General features: G+C 44.9%; 1 protein-coding gene across 1 annotated transcript in view; it reads left to right on the top strand.

The window, feature by feature from the left end:
- DDX31 (DEAD (Asp-Glu-Ala-Asp) box polypeptide 31) overlaps positions 1 to 21,026 on the top strand; it is a gene marked incomplete at its 5' end in the record, with an annotated part of 47,354 nt that extends 26,328 nt beyond the window's left edge. The window contains 3 exons of the mRNA XM_010019028.1: positions 5,215 to 5,326; positions 10,379 to 10,559; positions 20,876 to 21,026. Of these exons, the coding sequence (XP_010017330.1) occupies positions 5,215 to 5,326; positions 10,379 to 10,559; positions 20,876 to 21,026 (444 nt within the window). The remainder of the gene's footprint in view (positions 1 to 5,214; positions 5,327 to 10,378; positions 10,560 to 20,875) is intronic.
- Positions 21,027 to 25,353: the final 4,327 nt, after the last annotated feature.

Below are 25,353 nucleotides of genomic sequence, written 5' to 3'. Positions count from 1 at the left end.
TTGAAGGATGTGCAGTTTCCCTACACACCCTGTATTTCACAGAAAGCCAGATCTGTGGCTCTTCTCAGATACAGCTCTGTTTAAAGCTCCTACCCATCACTGCATGGTTTTTCACTGTAGTCAGCCTGCAGTGCCTGTATTTCAAATGTCTGGATCATGCCTAGGATATGACCTCTTAACTCATTCAACAAATATGTAAAAGTTCTTAGCTGTGCTTTGTTAATTCAAAAATTATGTTAAATAGTTCTGTCTAGAAATACTTTCCTTTGCTCCCAAATGTGCTTATAGGCAGGTAACTTTGGGCTTCTTTTGGAGAGTTTTTCCACAAATACATTTATGCAGAAATTGCACTTTATATTTGTTGCTGACGTGGGACAGAATATTATTTGTTCTGGGCTTGAGGACAAATCTGATTTCATGGAAACTGGGCAAAAAAATGGAACATATTTTTTCTAGGAGATTATGATGTGGCTTTTGAAAAGTGGCAAGAGAAAAAGCCTGCTGAATGTCAGAGCCCAGTACGTGCAGAGGTTCAAAATTGTTGATTCATTTCAGAAACACTCACCTAAACATCTCAGTGCCTTTATGTTCCTTGTTCCAAAGGAACAGCAATAAAAAGCTCACAAGTATTTTTGCTGTCAGGACTCATCAAATAGGTGTTTATACCATGCTTTTAAATTGTAGAATATTCTAGACATCTAAGGACAGAATATTCTAAATACTCTTCTTTTGTCTTTCTCCCTTTTCTTCACAAAAATATCAAACCCAAACCATGTTTGAAAGCAGCAGTTGCTCTGGTTGTTGCTCAGCAGTGCTGCCTGGGCATGCGCTGCTGGGCTGGGTACATGAGTACATGCACAGAAGGAGCTGGTTCTTTTCACTGGCAGTCAAAGGTGGGATTGAATTCCTCTTTTCCCTCTGCCATCAAAGTGAATGGGATTTTGCTGCTGACTTCACTGGAGCTGAGGTATATCCACCCTGGGTTTAGGATGGTCTGAATCTGCTGCAGGAATTTACACATACAGAGTAACCTATTTTTGTGTGACTCAGAGTCTGAAAGGATCAGGACTGAGAAATAGAGTTTCTCTTTATGGAAAAAAATGTGTATCATTTAGTGGGGATGAAATTACAGTAGTTCTGTCAAGATCAAATAGGCTTCTTTAGGAATCACTTGAAAGAATATATTAAATGCAGTCAAAGCTTCATTCTGTTTGTTAGCTTTGTATTTTATCGCCATCAGAGGCTCTGTAAGTGGTCTGCAGTGCTTTCTCAGAAGCTGCAGGGGCAGGTTTCCAAGTTTTCCGGAGGGTTAATCTCTCTTAAATTCTGTACATTTGCTGTAAAGACAAGTACAGTGAGCTGGGAATGCAGTGGGACTTTGCATAGGACAGAGAGTGATTGAGGACTTGTTATGAGGAGCTGAACCTGATCTGTTTGTGATGTTGCCATTTGAGAGAGCGTTAGCTTTGCTTATCAGCTCTCCGTGCATTGAGTCATGTATATATTATAGTCAGGCACACAGGAACCTCATTATAATGCTCTTCGGTTCTCATTGCCTCAACTAAAGTCCATTATAAGTACCATGTTGGAACGTGTGTATTTTGGGCTTCTGTGTGCAGCCAGGGAGCAGGCTGAAGTGCCTGTAAAATGTATATTTTATATTTAGGTATATAAAATATATATGTGGCTATGTCTGGGTGTGTGAATGTTCACCTGCCTACAAAGAGAATAAATTTGATCTTTCAACTTTTATGGAGGGGGCAGGGGGACTTGGTGAGTTCTAGAGAAGGTGTGCAGAGGTTAGTAAAAAGTTGTTATTAAAACAAAGTCCTTCATTTTGTTTTGACGGATAATGGAAGCAGGAGATGTTACAGCCTGGCATTTTGGTGCTTTTTTTCCCATCCCTTTTGGTTTTTTTACTGTTTCAAGAAAGAACTTTTCGACCTTAGTCTAGTTGTATTGTATTTCAATTCGTTCTGCCATTAACATATTCTCTTATTGAAATCAGAAGCTTTCAGTACTTGTCCCAGCCTCTCAAACCTAAGAGCTGCAGTCTTTATAACGAGAAGTTTCCTTCTTCTGAAAGAAGTAAGTGTGTCTTTTCCTGGTGCAGTTGGCATTTGGGGGAGTCCCCCTAATGTCTTGAACCAGTTAAATAACTTTGCATCCAGGTCCATTTCTTCTTTTAGCTCTCAGATACTGTTACTGACCGCAGTTATCAGACTAGTGGTTGGGGATCTGCCAGAACAGGCTTTTAAGCAAACACAAGGTAGAAAAAGTTCTCCTATCCCACTATCTCCCTAATGGCAATAATGCTTCTTACTTAACAGATGTAACAAATTCATCTAGATGGGGTATAGATCAAGCAAACCCCTGGGACAGGCTTTTGTCTTTTGGGTCTTGGAGAAACGTGTAAGGTCTCAAATTAACTGTCCTGTTCATCCAAACCAGGATACGAGCAGGATTAAAGCTTACCTGTGTGAGCAAAGCATACAGGATGGCTTCCAGTGCACCTCCAGTAGCACTGGTTTATTTGATCTGCCCAGACATGGTGGCAGGTTTGATTTTCTTGGTTTGGCTCTGAGTCAGTTTTAAATTTAGATTTTAGGTTTTGGTTTTATTAGTATTGGCTTGGTTTTTATTTTTTTAGATGAACCTCCCTGAAAGGCAGGAATCAAACACGGGGGTGGGGGGGAGTTCATGCCCATTAGGGGGCAATTTTAAAATGAGATCTGTCTCAAGGAGCTGAAGGGGATAAAAGACAAGGTGGAGATGGGAGGAGGGGAGATGCTGTTTTCCACGTACATTATGTTTCCTGCCATTTGCTTTTTTTTTTCCCCGTTTATTTCTCTTGGACTGACCTCACACTTTGGAAATTATGCACCTAGTTTCTTATCCCTCATTTTTGTCTTACTTTTTTTTTTCTCCCCCCAGCACCAGGAAGAAGAGATGCCTCATTTTGAAACCTAAAGGGGGGAATAAGAAAAGTCCTTTGTAATATATTGCCATATTATCACTAAATCCCCTGACAGTTGTGACACAGAAGCAAGTCACCTGTCACTTAAGCTTGAGGTCTCTTTAATTTTCTCCTGGAATTCGCACCAGGCTGTCTTTAATTTGAGGCCTTTATTGGAATTCTGAAACCTTTCTGCCTCCCCGGTGCTCAGATCTATTCTGAGTGCTGTTACAGAATGTATACAATAACCAACAGAGGGATTCAGAGGGGGCTGAAGCACTGTTTATTTAACACTCTGGAGGGATTTTCGTGCTTATTCGGTCCTGGCTACTCGGCTTTCAATATCGCTTTGACAACCGTTATGCCCTTCTCATTAATTTTAAACAGTTAAAACACAGGAAAAAGAGAAAAAGTTTTCATTATTAAAGTGCTTTACTTTTTAATAACAGAGGATTCTGTCCGCCAGGGGAAAGGGCAAACCTCACTAATTTCACATTCATATTAAAAAACGCTGGGAAGGTGACACTTTGTGCTGCCAGGAGGCTTAACAAAAGAAAAGTGATGGGGGCTGGAGGAGCAGGCGGGGCGAGAAAGTTTTATGTTTCACATCAATGGAAACTTGTTAGTCACAGCAGTGAGTGTCCACTTTGGGAGGCAGCACCACTTGTAGCTTATTAAACCTTTACAGAGGCCCTTCGGCTGGAGACTGTCTCAACTGATTAATAGGCACATACGAAGTCAAACTAAAAGGTGTCTGTGAAACAAGTTGTGTAGTGAGCCTTTCTCAAGTGGATTGGGAGACACATAGCAGAGGCCAGAAACCTGGGAGACTCTTCATGTAGCCTTAATGTACCTACCACTGTCTTTGGAGAAGACAATAGATAGTCCAGGTAATGAGTGAGCAGGAACTCTAGTCCCCAGGTGTGTTTGCTGCATTGAACCCAGTGGCTGGAAACTGTGGGATCTTGAGTTCAAAGGAGGGCCCTGTGCAGGGAGTTTTAGGCTACATTTGAGGTCTGTCTCTGGGCAGATTTGCTGCTGGGCTACAGAGTGGTAGATCTAGGTCAGTAAAACATTTTGTGCAGGGTGCCAGGAGCATTGCCTGGCTTCCACAATCAGCCAGGTTCACAGTGTCAGTGTGATACAGTTCCCCTGGGCGGGCAGCAGTGCAGAGGTGAGCTCACAGCTGCAGGGGAAGGAGGGGTTTGCAGCATTAGCATGCAAATCTTCCAGGAAGGAACAACGGGATTGTTGCCTTGGCACAGACCTAGTACAGAATTGTGGGAGGTGGATGTTTGTTTTCAGCCAGCCCTGGTCAGAAGAGAGGATTGACCAGTATCAAGTTGCTGCCTTGGACCTGGCACTCTTAGTCCTGGATGCTGGTTTGTGTCTGAGTAGCTTTTGAGAACTGTGGCCATTTCTTGGGAGAGGTTCACATCCATGAATGCTTGGCTTTGTGGTTTGCTGTCAACTTCCCATCAAAAATTCCCCTGTTTCCTTGTCCACATTTCCTTTCTCTGCCTGGGTAATTGAGAGAGATACAGCTTCTTTTCTCCTCCCAGTAACAGCTTGTTCCCAGGAATGTTTGTTTGCCATTTCCTGAACTGTATCCTACGGTCTGAGCCTGGGAAAGCTTGAGCACATGCAAAATTGCCCTTTTGGTCAGAGGAAGCTTATTCTGTCCTGCCTTTGCTGCAAGGGGCTTGTCTTAGTCTAGAAGAACCACGTGTTGGCAGTTATGGTTAAGTATGACTTGTGGACAGTAAGAAAACTTCATGTGGACATTAATAGTGAGAAGTTCATACAGTTGGCTTTGTTCACAGGTACAGAATTTGGTCCATTCTCTGGAGCCTGAGGGTGAACATAGATCTTCTGCCCAAGGAGGAACTTACAACATCAGTCTAAAACTGTTACTTTAGAGTCTGGGGGGAGTTATTCCAAATAACTGCAATGGAAATAAGCAGTGGTATCCGGCATGTTGAATCGAGGAGGGGGTGGGAGTGAGGGAAAAAGATACCTGATAGATGTTAGAAAACACAAAATTAAAACTGATTTGCTCTCCTCACCGCACAGGCTGCTTTGACGTTAACATCTTTATCTGTATGGGTTTTTTTCCTCTAGTAATATTGAGAGGATTACCTTTGTTGGCCCCTGGGTGATTACTGTGTGATTTTACTGTTATTAAATCTATTGTAAACTGCTTCATTATTCCCGACTCAAATTCTCTCTTTCCTCTAATCCTCCCGCCGCCCTTGCAGCAATCCTGTGGCACGGACCCTCAGGAAGTCCGGGAGCGGGCCACGGTCTTGCAGACTAAATTTGAAGACCACGTTCATTCCAGCGAGGGGACAGTCCGATGGGCAAAGAAAGGTCAGTGTGTTTCTCTTCAGCTTAATCCAGAAGGGCTTAGAAAAGCTGCCAAGGTTTTCTTCTGGGGGAGAGCTTCAGGGGAAAGGCCTGGAAGAAACATTTTGGGGCCATTGGGCTCTGTAGGGGGTTGAGATGAGCCCAGAAGGCTTTGTGATGATATTAAATGTTAATTTCTTGCATTCCCATATTACGTGCAAATGAGGTTTAATCTTGGCTTTCGATAGGATTCACATCCAAAGGCTCTGACCCAATCGCATGAGTGAATAGATTGTGTTATGCTGGGGAGATCGTGAGCGACTTGCTTAAGTCACATCCTGGTCCAGTACCCCTTAGATGCTTTCAGTTTACACCAGGGATGAGTTTGAAGCCTGTAAGACAGGATGTCTTGGGAGCAGCTCTTAACAGGCAAGGATCTTAGACTGGAGGTTGTTGTGTGGAATGGGAGAAAAATGAGAGAGTGGGCAACAGGAGAAAAACTGGGATGGATTTAACAATTGTAGCCAGGTGCAAATCTGGGATTTGATCTCCCATCTTTGCCAAGCAGGATGCACAGCACTTGTCATTGAGCAGTACAAGAAACTCTTCTGCTTCTCAGTTTCGAAAATCGAGAAGAAGGTAGATTTGGGGGAAAGATTAAACACTTGCCAGAGATGTTGTAGGAAAATAAACACTAAGCAGTCTCCTGGTAAGAGCCAAAAAGGTGGTGCAGTGTAGGCACCCCTCTTCTATGCACTGTTCTGTTGCCCATTAAGGCTGACCTGGTGGTAGTTAATGTTCCAGGTAGATGAAGATCACATTGATCTGAGTCAAATCCTGCTATCTGTGCTTGTATACAAGTCCTGTTGATTTCAGTTCTGCAGCATTTCCAGTTAGGTTTGGATGAGAGGGGTCCTGTTGTGGTGAATTTTAATGGTCTACATCATTTCTATTTACCTGCTGTATGTGTGTGTTCACAAGTGTCCCATATGTGCTATAAATTGCATACTAAGGGGATCCAAAACAACATGGAGAAGTTGGCCGTTGAGCTGTGCAGTGTCATCACAGAAACTAGATAAGGGAAGGCTGTTCTCAAGATAGAAGTTAAGTTCAACATTAAAGTGTTTGGAATCCTGAGAAGTGGTTGTTCAAGTGGTCAAAGGTGCTGGTTTTATCTGAATGTCATACTAACTTGTTAGGTGATGACACAGCAGAATGACCAGAGCTCATTCTACCTGCTTACCCCAAATTATTCTACATGCTTTTAATGGTGCATGGTTGTACTGATGTACTTGAAATCCCACTGATTAACTCTGCTCTACCCCCTGCCACTGCATGTCACTGTGCTGATTCTTGCACGCACACACTCCAGTAGCTGCAGAGCTGATGTTTTTCCTCAGGGTTTTTTTCTCCTACAGTGGAAGTGTTAGAAGCTGCAACACAAGTGGCTTGCACCCGTTTTCAGGTTGTGTTGTGCTGCTTCACTGGTGTAATCACTTTTATAGCTGCACTTTTAAGTCATCAGTCTCAAAGCATGTGACTAATACTATCATAATCCTTGATTCTTCATGGATGAGTTTCTTGTTGCTCCCCTGGGATTCCTCATACCCCATGCAAACTTCTAACCTGAACTGACTGGGGGTAGAACAACCAGCTGGCTCTGCTCACCCTTGGAAAACCTCTGTGGTTTCTCTAGGCAGTGCGTGTCACTGTGCACACACATCCACACACACTTGTTGCTGACCTCAGTACTAATAACTTCTTTAGCCACGGACAAGAAGTGCAGAAAATAGATGAGGAAATGCTGAAGTGTTGTGCATCCCGTTTGTCTCGTACAGGAGCACTCCACCTCTTTTTCCTCCTCTTCTATCTGCATATGCAAATTTTCCACTGCTGAGTGGCTTCCATAAGCCCCCTCTTCCTCCCCTCTGCGCCAGGCATCATGAATAATTAACATGGCAGCTGGCTTTTGCTTTCATGGCAGACAATCAATTGGAAGCTGTGCCAGAGATGCATTTGTTTCTCTCTCTTTTTCTCTTTTCCCCCATTTTCTGACCTAGTCAATGTTAATAAGCAGTGTTTTCACTGCAGCCTGTTTTCAGAAGGCGAGTGGCTCCCTGCCTGCTCACCCCTTCTGCCTCTCGGCCCCGTATCTTCCAAACTCAAATCAAATGGTTCACTGAAGGTGCTGCCCTTCAAACTTGATTGACGATCAGCAGTGAGATGGGTGGGAGGAGGGGTATGGCTGGGCCCTGCTACTTGAAGGACAAATCTCATGAAGTGTGGAGCCCTTTTTGGGAAATAGAGGACTACTTGAAGAGTTGCATAGTGATGTGTGCTCCATTTTGGAGCCATGGGGGCAGGTAAAGCTCAGGAGACTCTGATCCTTCATGCCTTCTAGGCCAGGTTGGACACAGGGGCTTAGAGCAACCTGCTCTAGTGGAAGGTATCCCTGCCCAAGGCAGGGGATTGGAACTGGATGAACTTTAAGGCCCCTTCCAACCCAAACCAGTCTGGGATTCTATGAAGCCCTGCTTTTCTCCTTCATATTTTCCCATTTTATAGTCACTAGTTGAGTATTTTGCCTTATCTTTTCTGCTCTCAGCACATGTGTGTTTGCCAGGACAGCAGAGTTCCAGGAGCCCGCTGCTGAGCACAGTGCTTGATTCCATGGCAGTTTTGGTGCATGCTTCTTCCTTGTTCCCACATGCTCTGCACTGACAAAATGCATCCACCAGTTTATCCAGCTGTGTGGCTGAGGCTGCACTCCAGGGCCAGTGCTGGGAACTGGCTGCCAGCTGAGAGCATGGTGAACAGGTTATGTCTCCTGTCTCTCTTTCATATCTCATTACCCTCGTCACCTCTTTAAAAAAACAACACTCCAACCTATCTAACCTCCATCAGACTTTCCACACTTAGATTTCCTATAGGAAAGTGGGGATGCATGGGTACAGAGGACCAACCTAAATCCACTCTTCCCACTCCAGGGAGTATACATTGCCTTAGATTCATACTGGCATGGCAAACCCAGTAACAGCTCAGGCAGTTGTGGTGTTAAGATGAGGTACCCTTTATGTGAGTTATGGCCTGACCAGCACAGTTTCCAGCTTTTCTGAGTTGTTTTCATGAAGCTCTATCTCCTTGATTATGAAATTATAAAAGAATTTCAACTAAAAAAATAAAAAAGCTGAAATTACACATAAAAGCTGTAAAATGTGACTGTGGCAACAGAGGTCTAAAGACCTAATAGTAAAGATTTCAGAAAGAAGCACACCCACAGAGGTCTTCATTTAGATCTCATGGTGCTGTGGTGAACATTAACAGCTCTGAGCTCCTCAGAGGTCAGACAGTGGCATGAGCTGAGGTTTTGACCTGCAGGTATGGCAGGGTTGTTAGCTCAGCTTTGGGTTAGTGTCCTGCAGCTTGCTCTGGCTTTACATGCTCTGACTCAGGACTGGATCTGACCGTTGTCTGTCAGGACTTTGGGAAGAATGGGGCCTTTGACACTTTGGTTCTCTAACTCTGATCAGGGGAGTTCGTACCAGCAGCCTTTCCTGCCCAAAGGACTGTAGGAGGTGAGCTCAGCCTTCATAATAATAGGATCTTTAGTATCAACCATTTCAAATGCTGTGAGAACGACAGTTATATTGGCTCCAACGGGACCAAAGTCAAAGCAGGAGCGCGTTCGTATTGTTTCTTTTCAAGAGTTACACCTTCTCATAGCAGGTGAATTGGACCAATAACTTTATGAAAAAGAAAAAAGCAGCAGAATAGAGTTTTTGAGAGCATTTGAGCTGGTTTATAAGCCCTCAGAAGCATGACCTTTAGATTAGACACCAAGATGAGGTATTTGGAATTTAGCATTCTGGTTTTGGGAAAACATGGGTCTCATGGCTCAGATGCCTCTAAGAGTAGCATTGTGAAATTGGGAAGAAGGTGCAAAAAACTCAATCTTTTCTTCTCATCGATTGGGAAAAGGAGTTCACTTTACTCAGTAAACAGAGCTTTGATGGATTCCCTGGGTCCTTCCAGGAGCTGATCTGCTAAAATGACATTTTTATTACTGTTCATAAACTCCAATCTCTGGCTGCTGCCAAGAGATTAGACATAAGCTGTGGGCAAACTTGCTGGTCCGGTGGCTCAACAGGCAAGGGCAGGAGAGGTTAGAGTTTAGAGCTTGCTGCTGTCAGGGGTTGAGAGGGAGAGAGTGATATAGGTGGTGGATTGAGCGAGGGCTGGGGGGGGGACACAGGAGGTTTAGCAAGCAGAAGGGCAGCAGAGGATTGAAGGGAGGCGTTTTCTGAGCTGTAGAGTTTCCTTACTAAAAGTCCCTCTATTCCCCTTAGTAGAGAGGACAGCCTGGGTGTAGTTAATGTTCTGGGTATGTGAAGAGCAGTGGTAGTGTTCATATTAGTGGATGATCGACTTTAGAGCAATGAGCCCTGAGGGAAGGGCATTACAGGAATATAAAGATGTGAAGGGAAATTTGCATGCAATTCTATTATTTTTTTTTTTCCTTTTGAAAAAGTGAGCTCTGTTCTCAGTGTGATGATGAGGCAGGAAATCCATCTGGCTCTCGGATATTTATAAGGGACTAGCTAATAACTGGTGAAAAATGCACGGACTACTGGGACTGTAATATCAGAGGAGTCTTCCTATGCCATCTCCATGCTTCTGTTCCCCTCTCTTCATCCCTGTCTCTCTATTTCTTCTCTCCATTTACCTGCTACCACTGATGTCAATGACTCTTCCTGTGAGATGTGCTACTAACATCACCCTTTCTAGCAGAAGGGGCATTCTTGCAAGAGGCAAACCTAATGCAATTGAATGTAGCTTTATTTCAGTTCCTAACGCTTCACCACCACTTACCTTCTCCTTTCAGGATTGTATTAGTACTATACAGCCTTCACAGATTTTTAACATACCAACCTTTTCTACCAGCTGCTGACCAGGAGGTGCCCCAAAGGACAAGACCAATGTCCTTTTGGCTGGAACAGCTGAATCTTTAAGTGTATATATATAAAAATGCAGTAGCAAACAGAATTCACTCTCTCTGGTTTTTTTTCCTCCCCTCAGCACTGCAGTCTTTCCTTTGTGCCTATACCACCTATCCCAGGAACCTCAAGCACATCTTCCACATCAAATCTCTCCACCTGGGTCATTTGGCTAAGAGCTTTGGCCTGAGAGATGCCCCCCAGAATCTGACTGCTTTTCCAACTGCGGGCTCCAAGAAGAAAACCAAACCAAGACCAAAAAGGTAGGCCACCTTGGTGTTTCTGAGCTGAGGAACACCATGTGACAAACTGGTGTGCTTTGCTCCTCAAGATGATTGTGCTTGCTCCAGGAATCCTAGAATGATTTGGGTTGGAAGGGACCATCTAATCCAACACCGCTGCCATGAGCACGTCATGTGTGATTTTTCCAGAGAGGCTAAATGATGTTTAGCCATTGGCTTAGGTTGCATTGCTCTCTGAGCTGTTGTTTCATTCCCCTTTTCCTAATAGCTTTAGACAGCCTAAAAATTACATTTATTGAACCAACTTGGTTGAATGGGAATTCAGATGCTTTTCTTTGAAGGAAGCTGCTGTGTGGAGGTGCACCTACACAGACTAGCCTGGGGTTTGCTGCAGCTCTTCTATTTTCTCTTCACTTGAAAAATATCATCTCCTGTGAGTCTTCTGAGCAGGAACAGCCTGTTTTTTATTTATTTGTACTTCACTGAAGAGCGGCCTTGAAGGATGAGGAAGGGTACAGGCAATATTCCAGAGCAAAGAATGAGACTTCCCGTATATTGATTCTCTTTCTTGCACAGGTCGTGGTAGCTAGAGCTCCAGCAGCAGTTCTGTTGTCAAGGCCAAGCACCTCCATAGTAGAAACTGCCAGATTTTTTCCATTCACATGCCCACTTCCAGTCGCATGGTCCTATGGAGAGCTATGATCCCTGGCTCAGGATCAACTGCACAGCAACTCTTTGTCCTCATCCGTCTCTAGGGAAGGGCTCTCGCAGATACAGCTGTGCCTATAAGTACTTGCTGTTGATGTAGGGCACAGGATGATAAAAGCATCAAGGAAATAGCAGAAAAATAAATATTTTTACTTCTGTAATTTGAAGTTGACTGTCCTGCACATGATGAGCAAGGCTGTGTAAGTGCTGATTTGTCTCTCAAGAGTTTCTTCTTTCCTGGCCTTGACAAATACCACTGCATCAGGAGCAAAATGTGTGTTTTACTGTCTTTAAAGGCCTTCCGTGGGCTCCTGTGGCATTTTTTGTCACCTTTTTTTCTACACTAGACAGGCAGCCTTTTGTAGGCTTTCTCCTGCACTTCCACCAAAGGTTTCCTGGCTCTCAGATTTGCCACGGGACAGATTGTGTCCATCCTCCCAGAATGTTCAGCTGCAACTTCAACTGCTTGTTCTCCTCCCTAGGAAGACATTAGCTTAGTACCTGAGAGAAAGAGGAAGACTGCAGTGTATTTTTTGGTCATTAATTATTTGAATGACTAGTTATATACATACAAGCCCAAATCAAAAGGCAGATCTGTTGGCAGAAATGATCCTTCTACAAACTTGGGCACTGCTGCCTGTGGATTTTAGTAGTTCTGCCAAAAGCATTTCTGCAAAATCCCGTGAGATCTCTCCAAGAAGAGTCTGTAGCAAACCTAGAGTTACAGCTCTGTCCCCTTTGGTGTGTGGACAGGGTTGTTCTGAGTACTCCTTTCCTGTGTGAGGAATTTGAGACTCCCTGATGCTCCTGGAGGAGCAGAGCCCTGAATCCTCTTCTCCACTTGAAATGGAGCTGAAGGTGTTCAGTACGTCTGATCCTAGTTGCTTTGAGTTGGTTCTACAGGATAGATAATCCTCCCTTTTGAGATGACAACATTAAGGGCTCACTGCCTTCCTTAGCACAATGGCAGGATACAAACCTCTGGCTTGCCAGGGAAATCACTGCAGTAATTCAAAGGAGAAAAATCTTTTCTCTTTTATCAGTATCACTTGTGACTCTTTCTATGTAATTGTTGCTGCAAACTCCATTAGCAAACATTAGCCATTAATACACTAATCCACATAATTGTTCCTGGGCTGGTGACATCTCTCGCACATGTACGTATCTTGGGGGTGGAAAAAAGAGAAAGGGAAGGGATTTTAAAAGGAGAAGTTGGAGACTGCGTTGTCCTGCTTTGAGAAGCCACCAGGGACAGGCCACTGATCTGCCTCCTGCTTCAGTTGACCCTCACCAGCAGATGGGCAACAGGATGGGAATGCCCCTGTGAGCAGGGGATTTAACGGAGCTTTATTTCAGGAAGAATAGCCTGATTAGCCGATAAAGAGCATGTAAGATGGTATGGGGTGGGCTTTGATGTCTTGCTGGCCCAGCAGGGTGTCAAGCTATGACTGACAGTAGCGTGTCATAGGATTACTTGGCCTGCAACAATGCCTCTCTCTGTTCCTATGATGTTGCTACTCTGTTAGAGCTACTTTTTCCCTTGTTACGAACCTCTTTTAGACAGAGTTCCTCCTCCCCAAGTCTTCATCCTATTATAGTACAGACAAGCTCAATATACAGTAGGTAGTTTATGCACAGGACGTGTGGGGTTGGGGGATGTGGAGGTGTTAGAACAAATGATCTGAGAGTGATTTGGAAGCTCATTTGCACGTGGATCATATAATTGCAGCTCAGGGAAAGTGGGCAGACTTTGCACAGGTTCGTCACGGCTCAAGCTCCAGATTTCAAATCCAGGAGCATCTGGAAAGTTTAAGACCCTGCAGAAATAGCCGAAGTTGTGATGTGCAACAATTGTTCTTGCCTGTGAACCTTGTTTCTGATCAACTTTGTCTGTGTGTGCCTAAAAAAAAAACCAAAACAGAGAGAAGATATATTAGTATTTATAGAATAGTTTAGAGAAAGTGAATATAGATTCTAATTCAGTCTCTGCTAGCATAAAATCAAGATAGTGCTGTTGACTTACAGAGAAATGCTTTTGATTTCACACTCAGAATTCATCCTGCCGTTTAGAAGACAAATGGCTTTTAATTGTAAAATGCAAGGCTTGAAATTATAATAGCATAGTCACAGAGCAATCATTTTAATTATATTTCCTATGTGATACCGTGAGTGTTGGTTGTCGTATTACACATTGTCTCCAAACATCTGATACTTGTTTTTAATCAGTCCGCTCACTAAAGCCTCATCTCTCAGCACCTGCCCAGAGAATAAAGAACAGGCAATCCAGGCTGAAAGTGGGGTAAAGGCAATCATTAAATGTTTCCTTACGAGGACAAAGAAAACTCTTCGTTTCTTTTGAAGTCTCCTTTTGTGCTTAGCGCCTCCTTGGAGAGCCTGCTTGGGGAAGGTGAGACAGGAAGACAGAGGAGCCAGGTGTCTGGCGGTTCAGTGCTGAAATGTGGGAGCAGCCCTCTCCTTCTGAATGCACGTGTAAAATTTTCATGTATTTTTTAGACCTCTTTGTGCAAACCAACTGCCCCCTCAGCTGTAGTGGTTCTTGCAAAACCCGATCTGAAGATGGTAAATAATTGCTCACGATTTTGTTTTTAAAAGTCAAAATGCTGTAAGACATGAGCTCATGAACCAGATACTGTGTATTAAGTTACAGTAGTACATCAGCTTACTAAGTGTCAGGGCTCATGCTTTTACTGAAGGGTAGACGTAAGGAAGCTGATCCCACTTCCATTGAGGGATTAACTGTCTTTCGTTTGCTGCAGAGAAGCAGCATGCACAGGAAGTAGCTGACATGCCAGATAGACATGGGTTTTGACTCATTCACAATGCAGATGCCAAAGACCTATTGCCATTCCACCAAGCATCCCTGTGCTACTCAATCTTTTGCATTTTGGGTCAGTGGGGTTTTACGAGATTCTGTGGTGACTGATGGTCTGTTTTCTCCTTTTGAACTCTGGAAGGCTGGTGTATGTCCCCAAAGGGTTTCACTGTGGTGAGTTGCAACTTAATTTGCTCTGTTTGTGAATTCAAGTCATTACAAAGAAAGAAATAAATCTTTAAGTTCAATAGATTCTGTGGAACTCGTTGCTACAGGATTTCTCTGGTACCAGAAATGCTCAGAAAGATTGAATTTACGTGTGAGTATCAAGTATATTCGTAGTTGCTACAGCATGTACAAAAAGTGAATATAAAAATTAAGGTGAAAATTCCCTTAGGCTTCAGAGTTTAAGTCCAACCCTTAACTAAAATGGGATCAAGGAAATGTGTCCAGGATACTTCAATTTGAAGGAATTTATTTACATCATTATTACACTGCTATTGCTCTGAGTATGGATATCATCGTGCCCTAAAGGTTTTGGCTGCAAGATTATTGTACTAATTCATTCTTCAGCATTTAGTGGTCAGATAGAATTAGACTTCTACTGGGAAATATACCTTGTAACCCTGTGTGTCCTCCTGTATGGCTAGGGCAGCAGTCTCCTTTGGGTGAAAGCTAGTAGCCTCTTACCTTCTGTCCTACCTCATATTTTTGTTCCACTTCTGAACATCTTGGCATTGACAATTTTGGAAAGACTAATGCTTCTATTGACAGGGCATGCGAATCAAGGCTGCAGCTGGGTCTCCCTGCACAGCAATTGTATAATCATTAGAAGCAGTTTCCCTGCCAGTTTTTGTGTGCCATTTATAGCTTTCCTAATATCACTTAATTAGTCAAAATGCAAGTTTGGAATTCTGCCCACTGGGAATTACACTTGGTTTGGGCAGTCTGCTCTAGAAAGCCAGACTGGAGCTCAGGTAAGAGCGTGTATTCATGGACTGGGTGCAAATGGATCCAAAAAAGAGCCATGGCTGTTGTGAAAGGAAGCATCACCATCAGACTTCGTTAAGTCAGTTGAGGGAAACAAATGATTCCTGCTTACCACATCATGACACATTATAACAAAGTCCTATTATGAAATTGAAGTTGTATAACTGTAAATCCATCTGATGGATATCTGCATGCAGCAATGCCCTTTATTACAGTCCTGTTCCACCATAGCTGCAGTACAAAGCTTTTGCGCCATCTTTGAGCAAGCTAGTAGGGCTTGCACATGGAGCTGGAAAACTTCCGTGCTGTTTGGTACACACCAAAACATGATCAGCTCTCTCTAATTGAAATATATTCTGTCCTTTAGGCTGGGAAATCCTGGGAGGTTCCCAGCCTCCCAGTTGTGCTTTTGGCCTTTCCCTGCAGGGTGAAGACCAAGGGATGGTAGTGAAACTGGGGGGGGTTTGTCTCTGTGTAGCTGAAGTACAGTTCACTTCAGTAGGGGTAAGGTGGGCTTTACTGTTTGCACGTCTTAGTATGAGGTCTGCTCTGACTGTTCCACAACAGCACTTGTTGCTCATTCTCACTAGGTAATAATTTTCCTTGAACTTCTCAAGTTAGAGTTTGCATGAGCTGGTGCAGAGTACCTAGGCCATCTGTTGACTTGTCGAGAGCAGTGTGGGACTGCTGATGAATTTCTTGCCCCAACCCCACAAAAAACAGTAACAGAAAAACCAAACTCAAACCCAAACAGGGTTGCACTGGCTGCAGATGGTTCATCCGACGGTATTAAGTAGAAAAAGCAGGTGTTGCAGCAGCCTTGGCCCAGAGGTAACCCAGCTCTGCTGCTGGCACAACTTCAAAGAGCTGTTGGAGATGCTGTCAGGCAGATTGATAGCGTGATCCATGTTGAAATGTTTTCTGATAAATGAAACAGCCTACTCCTGTCTCCTCCAAAGACACACCATGAGTTCTGGGGCTCTGTGTCAGAACTTAATACTCCTCATTCCTCAGCTGGAGAAATTTGGGAGCCTTTGGTTGCTGCAGATGCTGTGTGTTGGTTAAAGATACTTGCTGCACTGTTTTGCACCAGCATTTCACACAGCTCAAGACAAAGGAACAGACAGCAGTGCCGACCAAGTTGAAGGAGATATCTCTAAGAACAAGCTCACTCACCATTTGGTTAACAAGACTAGCAGAGGTATCTTCTGAGCCATCAAAAGATACCCAAGAAACCACACATATGTGAAGCATTATTCTGGCATGTCGGAGTTTTTGGCTTGGGGATCAGCTTGTGATTGAGGTCTCTGACAAAGCAGATGTGTCAATGAAACATAGAATTTTGAAGTGAAAATGAAAAATGGTGTCATCCTCTTTCCTTGTCTCACTGCTGCCAGTTGGTCCTTTCACACCCAAATGTTTGAGAGTCTCCAAATCCAGGATGATGGTCTGCATATTGTAACGAATTCAGTCTGATGATCATTCTTACAGTCTTACCAGGAATGTGTGGGAGATGAGTGGGATGTTACATAGAAACACAAAGTTGTGTATGTTTTTCTTCTGTTTGTGCCTTGGAGCTGTCCATGGGATCTCAGCTATGTTGAACATCCTCAAAGCTTAGTTCTGTCTTGGTGTTTTTTGCCATAGTATTATAATTCCTGTTACTCTACCATCTTGTTGCTAGTGATTGTGGAATTCAGTGGAAGGTGTCTTCAGAGTTCTTAAAGCCACCAGTCACCCAGGGCACATGGAAGTACGTTGAAGGTGTGTTATACCTAAGCTAGGTGAGACTTCTGTGGTGAGTTAGTGTCAGGTGGCAGAGCAGAAGACAGAGCTGGAAACAACAGAGAGGATTTCAGACTAATCACCTGTGCTGCAAATATACACCTGTTTGTGGTTTTTTGCCTCGATTTGCCTTGAATCTTTTCTGATACTCTTGAGCAAAGCAGAGTTTAGAGTCAAGTGGCCAGAAAAGGAGACTGGTCCAAATCATTCAGGTTTCCTCTGAGTCTGGGCAGCACCAGTACTGTGGCTCCTGAGTGGGATGGGGCAGGGGAGCAGAGTGCTGGGAGTGGCTCTGTAGGTGGAAGTAGAAGGAAACTGAAGCAGAGGAAAGAAAGATTTTGTTCTCTTTCCTTCCCTGGACACTTTTTGTCTCTTGTTTCTTCCAGATGCTCCTCTCCTGCCTTTTCATCATTCAGAGATGCTTTTAGCAAGATTCATGAGTTTCTGATGTTTAAAGAGAGAAAAAAAATTATTCCTGTTTTGTGGAGGAGGACAGAGCTTTTTTGTCTTTAAAAGTTTCTCTCTGGCCTGGTCTTTCCTGGACTTTCAGGATATAACAAAGTCATTTGGGGACAGTTTCTCTGTTTCCTTATTGTCTCTCTTTTGAGGCTTGGAGTACCAGCCTTTGTGAGGTTGCAGCTTAATTACAGATGTGCACAGATAGCTGTAAACCCAGGTCTTTTATTCCTTCCACTGTCTCCTTTAGGAGGAGAGGAGCTTTCTCAGACTATGCCAAGCAATTACTAAGCTTTCTGCCTTCCCTTCCTCACTGTGCAAAGCACTTTTCTCTCCCCTTGATAATGAGGCAGGTAGATAGATCTTAGCGTGATACGGCTTTTGCCCTGTACCCCAAACACAAAGCCCAAAGGAGTGGCTGGTCTGAGGTTAAGGCTTGCAAATGAAGGGATGATGTGCCCGCCACTTGAAGTTAGAAGGTGGTTCCTACTCATCTCTGCTGGCTCTTGACTACTTACCAGTTCCCATCTGTCTTTGATGGGAGTCCTGATATCCCAGTTCTGGCATAAAAGAGCAGTAGTCCAGTGGTGTTTCTGCCTGGCATCCAATATGTCACAGCACTCAACACCCAGTGTGCCGGACAGTAACACAGGGAAGTCAGATGGCTTGTGTTCAGGGACTGGTTCTTCCCAACTCGTGTGTTCGGGCTGCTTTCTTTTCTGAGTTATGACTTCTCTGTTCCTGTCTCATTTTCCCCCAGCTAATAAAAGTGGCTATTTTCTCATCCCTTTGAACATTCTTTTCTCCTTTAAGCTCTGCTGAAGTCTTCATACTGTAGCACATTGGGATGGGTCAGTCATTAGTGAATCTTTCCTTCCCCTGCAAGTTCCCTTTAGCTGTACTGTTTTGTAATTCCAACCTAAAGACTGACTGTTGTGTGTGGAGGGAGGAATTTAAAGGGCCGGGGATTTCTCTGCCCGTTATCAACGTGATGTGTTCTCATTAGGGCTCAATATAATGTGATATCTAGACATGAGATCACAGAAAGAGATGCTGACAATCCAGGTGTTTATCCAGTCATGGGAACATGGGTTCTGTCTGTGTTGCAATTGCATCTTAAATTCACAGCCTTTCTGTGAAGCTTTTTGCCACAGTATCACCACACAACTGTCTTAAATCAACATCAAACAAGCCTTTGGCAACAGGGAAAATGCAGTCATCCCGGGTTAGGAGGTGGGAGAATGGACACAAAGGCCAAAGAGATTAAATACCTTGCCCAAGGATGCTCAGGGGGTGAGTGTCAAGGTCTTGCTCTGTTCTCCTGGGCTTTGTCTCATAACCACAGGGTGCCTTTCCTCACTGATGTTATCTTGGCTGCTTTGGCAGAGCCCCAGAGACTTTCACCAGTTGAGCAGAAAGGGGAATTTACAAGTTTACAGCAGTAATCAGAATCCAGCCGGGGATCCTGACCTGGAGCGTTTTTCCTGATGTACTGTCACTGCAGACTCTTGCTGTTGTTGGTGGCTCTTCCATCTCGTGGTTACACAGGGCCTTGGTAACTGCTTTTCTTCTCTCTCAGTGATCAGCACAGGTTCCACAGTACAGGTCCATTGATTTTCTGTGGCCCTAGTTAGAGGGAGAAACCTCTCTTTTCCCTGCATCCTTGCTTTTCCGTGTACAGCTGATCACCACAGCAGGGGGTATTGATTTACTAATTGGGCAATGATTGATAATAAAGTGTTGGACAACCTCCCTGCTGAGCTGAAACTCAGCCTGGCAGCTACTGGTGGATTACTTGTCCTTTTGCAGCAGATAGTTCCCTGTTGTTAAGTAAACTGATCTGTTGCTTGGTAACCCTCAAATTACTGTAGTAAATGCTTGGAGACACAATGAAAGTGTCAAACAGAAACTTTATCAAGTGATGGAGGGGGCTGAGCAGAGGATACAGCTGCGTTATGAAGTTCTTGCAGCAGAGCTGGGTTGGTTGAGGGGACACCTTGGCCTGCCACCCACAAACACCCCCCTGTGCTGCTGGGGCTTGTGCATTCAGGAAGGCAGTTGGACAAGGCACGTCTGCTGTGGAGGTGCTGCACATACAGCTCTACCAACAGCGCGTTTGCTTCATTAGCTGTATGGCTGCTTTTGAGTTCATTCTGTCTTTTTATCTCATTTCTGTGGGTTCAGGCTCGGTGGTGGCTGTGTCTTATTTCTCTGGTATGTCTGGTCTCTGGCCCTTCTGCTTGAACATTTAATTAGTGAGAGAATGGAAGCTACACCAATGGTAGCAGAGTCTTCTTCCCTGTGTATTCCAGGCTCTCTCTTCTAGGGAAAACTGTCAGTGGTAATCATCACACCATCCTTTTAATCATTCTGATCCATCCTTCCAAACCCACTCCAGCCATCAAACCTGCACAGGGATAGAAAACAAGCTGTGGAAAAGGGGGCAAGCAAATACCCCAGACAGCCAAGAGTTTGCTTCCCTTGCTTTCTTTGTATGTGTGGTCTAATGAATGGGTTGATCTGTTGTGCAGCCAAAAATGCTTCCTTCTCCTGTGATCCCAGCATGGTTCTGGACACCTGGAAGAACTACGCAAGGCAGTGCTATAAGGTGCCAACCTTCAGGACTGCTGTGGTCCATGTGGTGTTGTAAGTGCACACTGGCATGGATGAGGGACTCCTGTTTCCTTGTATTTAGAGGGACAGATAGATTTCTTTTCACTGTTGGAAATTTTTGGGATCTTACTGGTCTGCATTATAAAAAGGAGAGTGGGATGTGCAGACACCAGGGGGTGTGGATACCCCTCGTGCCTGGGACCATGGGAACATGGTAGGGAACGACGGGTCCTGCAGTTTAAATGGGTGAGGGTGATAGCAGCACTGGGGATGAGATTTGCCCAAGGTTATAGAGCAGTGGCAGAACTTGTGGTGGAAAAATGCTGAGTGGGTTTTTATATTTATAGCTGGCAGTTTAGGGCTACAGGGAGATCCACGCTGGAGTTTAGTGGCTGGGCAGAATGCAGCTACCTTTGCAAAAGCTGGTCTCTGGAGAGGGAAGCTGTAAGGTGCATGTGATGTCTGCAGGACGCTGCAAGAAAAGAGTCTGTTGGGTTTAGACTCCAGCCTTTTTTTTGCTTGTTTGGAGGTTCTGTGTTTTCAAGCTCTGGGTATAAGCTCTGTTTATAAAATGTTTCCATTATTCAATGTCTTAAGACTTTAGGGGTTTTTTTTTTTACTATTATTATCATTTTCAAACTGCTGTGTCACCTAATTCATCAGCCTTCAGCACACAACCTTCCTCCTGCTCCCCGCCACCCCTGCAAGAGCATTTGTACAGAACAAAGGCTTGCTTTTAAAACCGGCATGATATTTTGCCACCTTTGTGAAAACCTGTCACAACAATATCTAATTTTGCATGAGACAGAATTTCAAATCAAGCCTCAAGAAAAGGAAGCTGCTCTTCTGCTAATGTGCAAATGTCACTTTCCACAGCTGTAAAATAAGTAACCCACCTAGCAGCGTTTCGGAGAGAAGGAAATCTAATTCCTCTTCTCTTCCCTCTGCCCAGGTCCGACCTTCTCAAGAAGACCCATGGCAAACGTTGCCTTGCTGAGATCTTACGATCTGAATATTCCAGTGGGATGGACACTGGTGTATCCAAGGTCAAGAAGAAGAAGAAAAAGCTGAGAAAACCTGGCAACCAGCAGATTCCAACATAAGCCGGGACCTTCCAGTGGTTGGCTGCAAAACCTGCTTGAGTGCCTCTGCCGGGGGTCAGGGTGACCTGCCAAATCAACACAGGAGTGTTTCAATTTATCAGGCAAATATGGGAGGGATTTTGGAGTTCTTGGCCTCCTCCCCTTCATTGCATAGGTCCAAATGGAATCGAATCCAGGCGTGTCCTGTTGCACTGCTGCAGGCTTCATGGAGATGCACCACATTTCTAAGTGGGTTTTGCAAGAAAAATAAAAAAGGTTAAATATGGTTTTCAGAGAAATGTGATGTCTCCACAGCATGAAAGTGAGACAAGTGTACTCAGACAGGAGATGCTTTCCTGTTTAAAAGAGCTGTAGAAATACTCCACAATCTGTTTGCTTGCTCATTTTTAGCCAGATAAACAGTAGTGGCAGAGGAGGTTCCAGGGCCGTGTTTAAGAGGAGACTGCCCTTTCCCCAGTGATTATACATGAGGTCACTTCTGCTCCTGTCTCAGGTCACATAGCCATGTTGCTGCCACCTTCTCTCCTGCCCTTTGTGCATTGGTGCAGAGTCCATCCCTGGACACTGATCATTAGTCAGATACTGGCACCTGTAAAAGGTCTCCCAGTTCCAGTGCAAGTGGAGGATTGTGGAGAACTCTCTTCAGTGTAGTGACACATGATGCCTTTGGGGCAGAGCTCATGGGCACAAAACTTCATGTCAAAACTCCTGAGTTTGGGAATGAACATCACTGTGGGAAAGAGCCAGTGTGGCATCCAACAATCTCCAACCTTCTCCTTGCCTGCAGCATATTGTCTCACCTAATTGTGTAACGCAGAGCATGGATGAAATGTCTCATCTCTGAACATTAAAGCCTTTGCAGGCTCTTGCTAAAACACTTGCCAGTGATAACCCCAGCTTTCTGGGTTCTGTGTGCTTTGGGTAGGCTGATTTTGAATACATCCCAAGCTCATGGATTTCACTTCTGGCTTTTCCCATCTCTCTTTTTTTCTTGTTCTTGCTTATCATCAGAGAATTTGGATTATTGAGAAAAGAGATGGAGTATGGCCTTAACATGTTGAGGCCAGCACTCGTGCACCATTGCCCAGCGTGTGAAATGGAACCTGAGCTCTAGTGAAGTCAATGACAGAGCTCCCCTTGAGTTGGTGGGGCACGAGGGAGAGTGGGTGCTCCCCACGGCCTACAGGAGACTTACAACCTCCCCCAGGACCTGCAGGTGAGCACCCACCTCCCTCTCGCTGTCTGCCTCACTGTGCTTCTTCCATCACCTCCTGGAACACAAGCTCTAAGCAGTACACACTTGAAAACAGTGCAGAACATTCTGGCCTGTGTGCATATTCCTTGAGGAAAGAGATGAGGAAGAGCAGCCCATCCATGACCCAAGCTGGGCACATTGTTTAATGCAGGACTAGAAAGTGCTAAAATCCAGTGGCAATTTCAGATGCAAGCAGGAAAAAAGTACTGAGAAAGGAGTATAACCAGATGCAAATGATGCTCACTTTGTGACTATGGAATTGAGGGCACCTGCTCAGGGCTATCATGAGTCATACTGAGGATTGTAGGAGGGAAGCAATTGGCCCAAAAGTATTTAATTTCTGAAATGAGTGTAACTTTGAGAACCAAAATGGGGTTTTTCTTCTCTCCCAGGCAATTACCAAACACGCTGCTTTTACTTAACATTCCAGGAAGATGTTTAAAGGAGTCCAGGATAAAATTAAACATGTTTATGCAGAGATAATGAAGTTACCAGCATCTACTAGAGTAAGACAAAATAACAAGAAAGCCTACCTGATTCTGTTATGAGTACTGTTTGGAAGAGCAGTCGGGTTTAAGGCAAATGTCAGCTTAAACAGAAACCTTGCGAGGATGGAAATGACTCAGAGTTATGCAGAGAGTGTAAGTTTGGGAAGAACTGATCTTGTGCATGAGGAGAAAATACATGACCTTCTCCTGACTGTCACATACGAATTTATAGGGTCTGTTGCCAAATTCATAATAGTAGGAATAAAGGCCAACAGCAGATGAGTGAGAGATGTCAGGAAATCTTACTGCCATCTCCAGGAACTGGGAATGTAACATTACAAATGGTTATGATGAATAGTGTGATTAAAAAAATAGAATGCCTTTTTCTTCCAGCTTCACCATCTTTTAGCAGGTAGTGCTGGATTACTGGAGGGATTAGGTAAAGGAAGAGGAGGGGATTGTTAAACAAGAACGAGAAGGTGTTACAAGAAATACACAAGCACCTGAAGCTGAGCTGAGTTTGCTCTTAATAAGCTTGAAGGCTGATGAGCAAAATGTGTTTGAGTTGTAGCTGGGTCAGCAGGAACCAAGTTCTGCCCTTGTTTACAGTCTGGCAGCTCTGTCTCAGCTCTGAGCTGGCTTTGTCCTGGTGCAACACTCAATTCAGGTAGAACCTGGTAAATTTGCAGTTAATCTGTGATCAACTGAAAGCACCTTATCAGCAGGGCAGGGCATGGTGTGATACCTGCCCTGGAGCAGGGGTGACCAAGCTGCAGAGCAGGAACTGGGTCCTCCAAGCACCTGAATGCTGGAGAAGCTGCTGGGGGTCGCAGTGGGTTCCCCTGGCACAGCCCTGGCGTGGAGCAGGTGGATGTCGCCCTGAACTGCTCCTGAGTTTGTCCCCTCTTGCTCTGAGGTATGTGGTGTGTGTTGCAGGGGTCTTGGCTGGGTGGCAACTGCCTTTGTGGCTGGTATGGGTGGGGAGATTGGCTCTTGGCAGCGTGCAGTGAATCTGCAGCTCTGTTTGGCTGCACCAGTGTTTGGTTAGGCTTCTTTCTTGTTTTGATTGTGATGAATGGTAGGGGCCCTCCTGCCTTGCAGCTTTAAGTTTCTGTGTTCAGTCTGGAAATGATGGCACTGTGGAGCTTTATATAAAGCTGCCTATGAGACAGACCTGGACTTGGTCTGGGTTTGCCTCCCCTGCTGCCCCTCCACTCCCTGCTCTCACACCTGGGGTTCTGCCACTCCCAGGAGATGCTCTTGCGCCTTTCCTCAGCTCTCTTCTAGCTCCGTGTCCTTTGCCAGCAGTGGGAGCCCATGTCCTCCTCTGCTCTGCAGCTGGAACATCTTGAGTTTATGCTTCAGGGCTTTGGGATAGGAAAAAGCAAGGGGGTCCCCTGAGGAACAAAGGTCACAGTTGAACACCCACTTTCTGTGCTAGGTCAAGCACAGTACACCTTAGTGGCGGTACCCCCCGTGGAGAAGCACTCGTAACTAAGCAGGATAGAAAGGAACACAGCTCCCTGTTCACAACAACTTATTTTCTCCATAAGCCTGGGGAGAGGGCAGGAAAAGCTCTGACTGTTCAGCCTTTCCATTCTGGGTTAATTTTGTTTGGTGTTCAGATGAAAACATGGAATATCTCTGCTAGAAACAGTCATTGAATTTGTGTGCGTGGTTCAGTGGAGCAGCTTTTGTTCTCTCTCTGGTCCAAGGGTGGTGGTCCTGATTAAAGCTGTGTCAGGAGGGGAGGAAGATGGCCCTCAAGCTGGGTGAAAGCCCAGAAGGGGTTTGAGAGCCAGGACTGTGCTTGAGCCTGGCAAACCCACTGCACTGACTAGTTTGTGTCTTGGATCCAGAGCCTGGAGCCGAAACCAACCACCAGCAGCCTGTCTGTTGGAGTCACTGTATCCCAAGAGAAGTCGGTGTAGCAGAGCTGGTGCAGTACTCCAAAGGTTTCCTTAATGGGATTGGTGCTCCTTCTCAGCTCTGCCACTTACACTGCTTTGCCTGATTTCAGCACAGCTTGTCCCACTCTGAGGACCTGCCAGGGTAATGCCTGCCTGGCACCAGCCTGTAGAAATCCAGAGTAGAGTTTCCAGCCTGGTCAGGGGCTGCTGTAGGTGCAGGTGGATTCTGCTGTTGAACAGCGGGGTCCCATCTCGTCCCTGCACATGAGCTGGAGGTGAGGTTGGTCCTTCAGCTTTTGGGGCTGCTGAGATTCTCCTGCGGATGCTGTTTGTGTGGCGAGTGTGGAGCTCTCTGACAAGAACCTACAGCGTGTGGTGTCTTCCCTAAACTGCTTTATTTTGAAGCTTGCCTTGCTTGACTCTGCTTCGAGATCTCCCTGGAGGAGATGGCTCCAGCCCTTGCTTCCCCTCTGCCCTCCTTCCTTCCCAGCCAGACCTGATAGGGCTGTTCCCCCTTCCCAAAGAGCAGGTCTCCTTGGGCTCTGCCCTGCTCTCACCCACCATCCTCATAGCACGAACTGGACCCTGTCACTGTGCTACAGCACTGGCTCAGCCCTGCTGTTACAAGGGAGTTTCCATCTTCTTCCAGATGTGAAATGGCAAATTTAAATATT

The sequence above is a fragment of the Nestor notabilis genome, unplaced genomic scaffold (assembly GCF_000696875.1).
Source record: "Nestor notabilis isolate BGI_N333 unplaced genomic scaffold, ASM69687v1 scaffold11357, whole genome shotgun sequence".
In the NCBI taxonomy this organism is placed as follows: Eukaryota; Metazoa; Chordata; class Aves; order Psittaciformes; family Psittacidae; genus Nestor; species Nestor notabilis.
The sequence above is the reverse complement of the archived record's forward strand: the minus strand, read 5'-3'. Positions and strand labels throughout refer to the sequence as shown.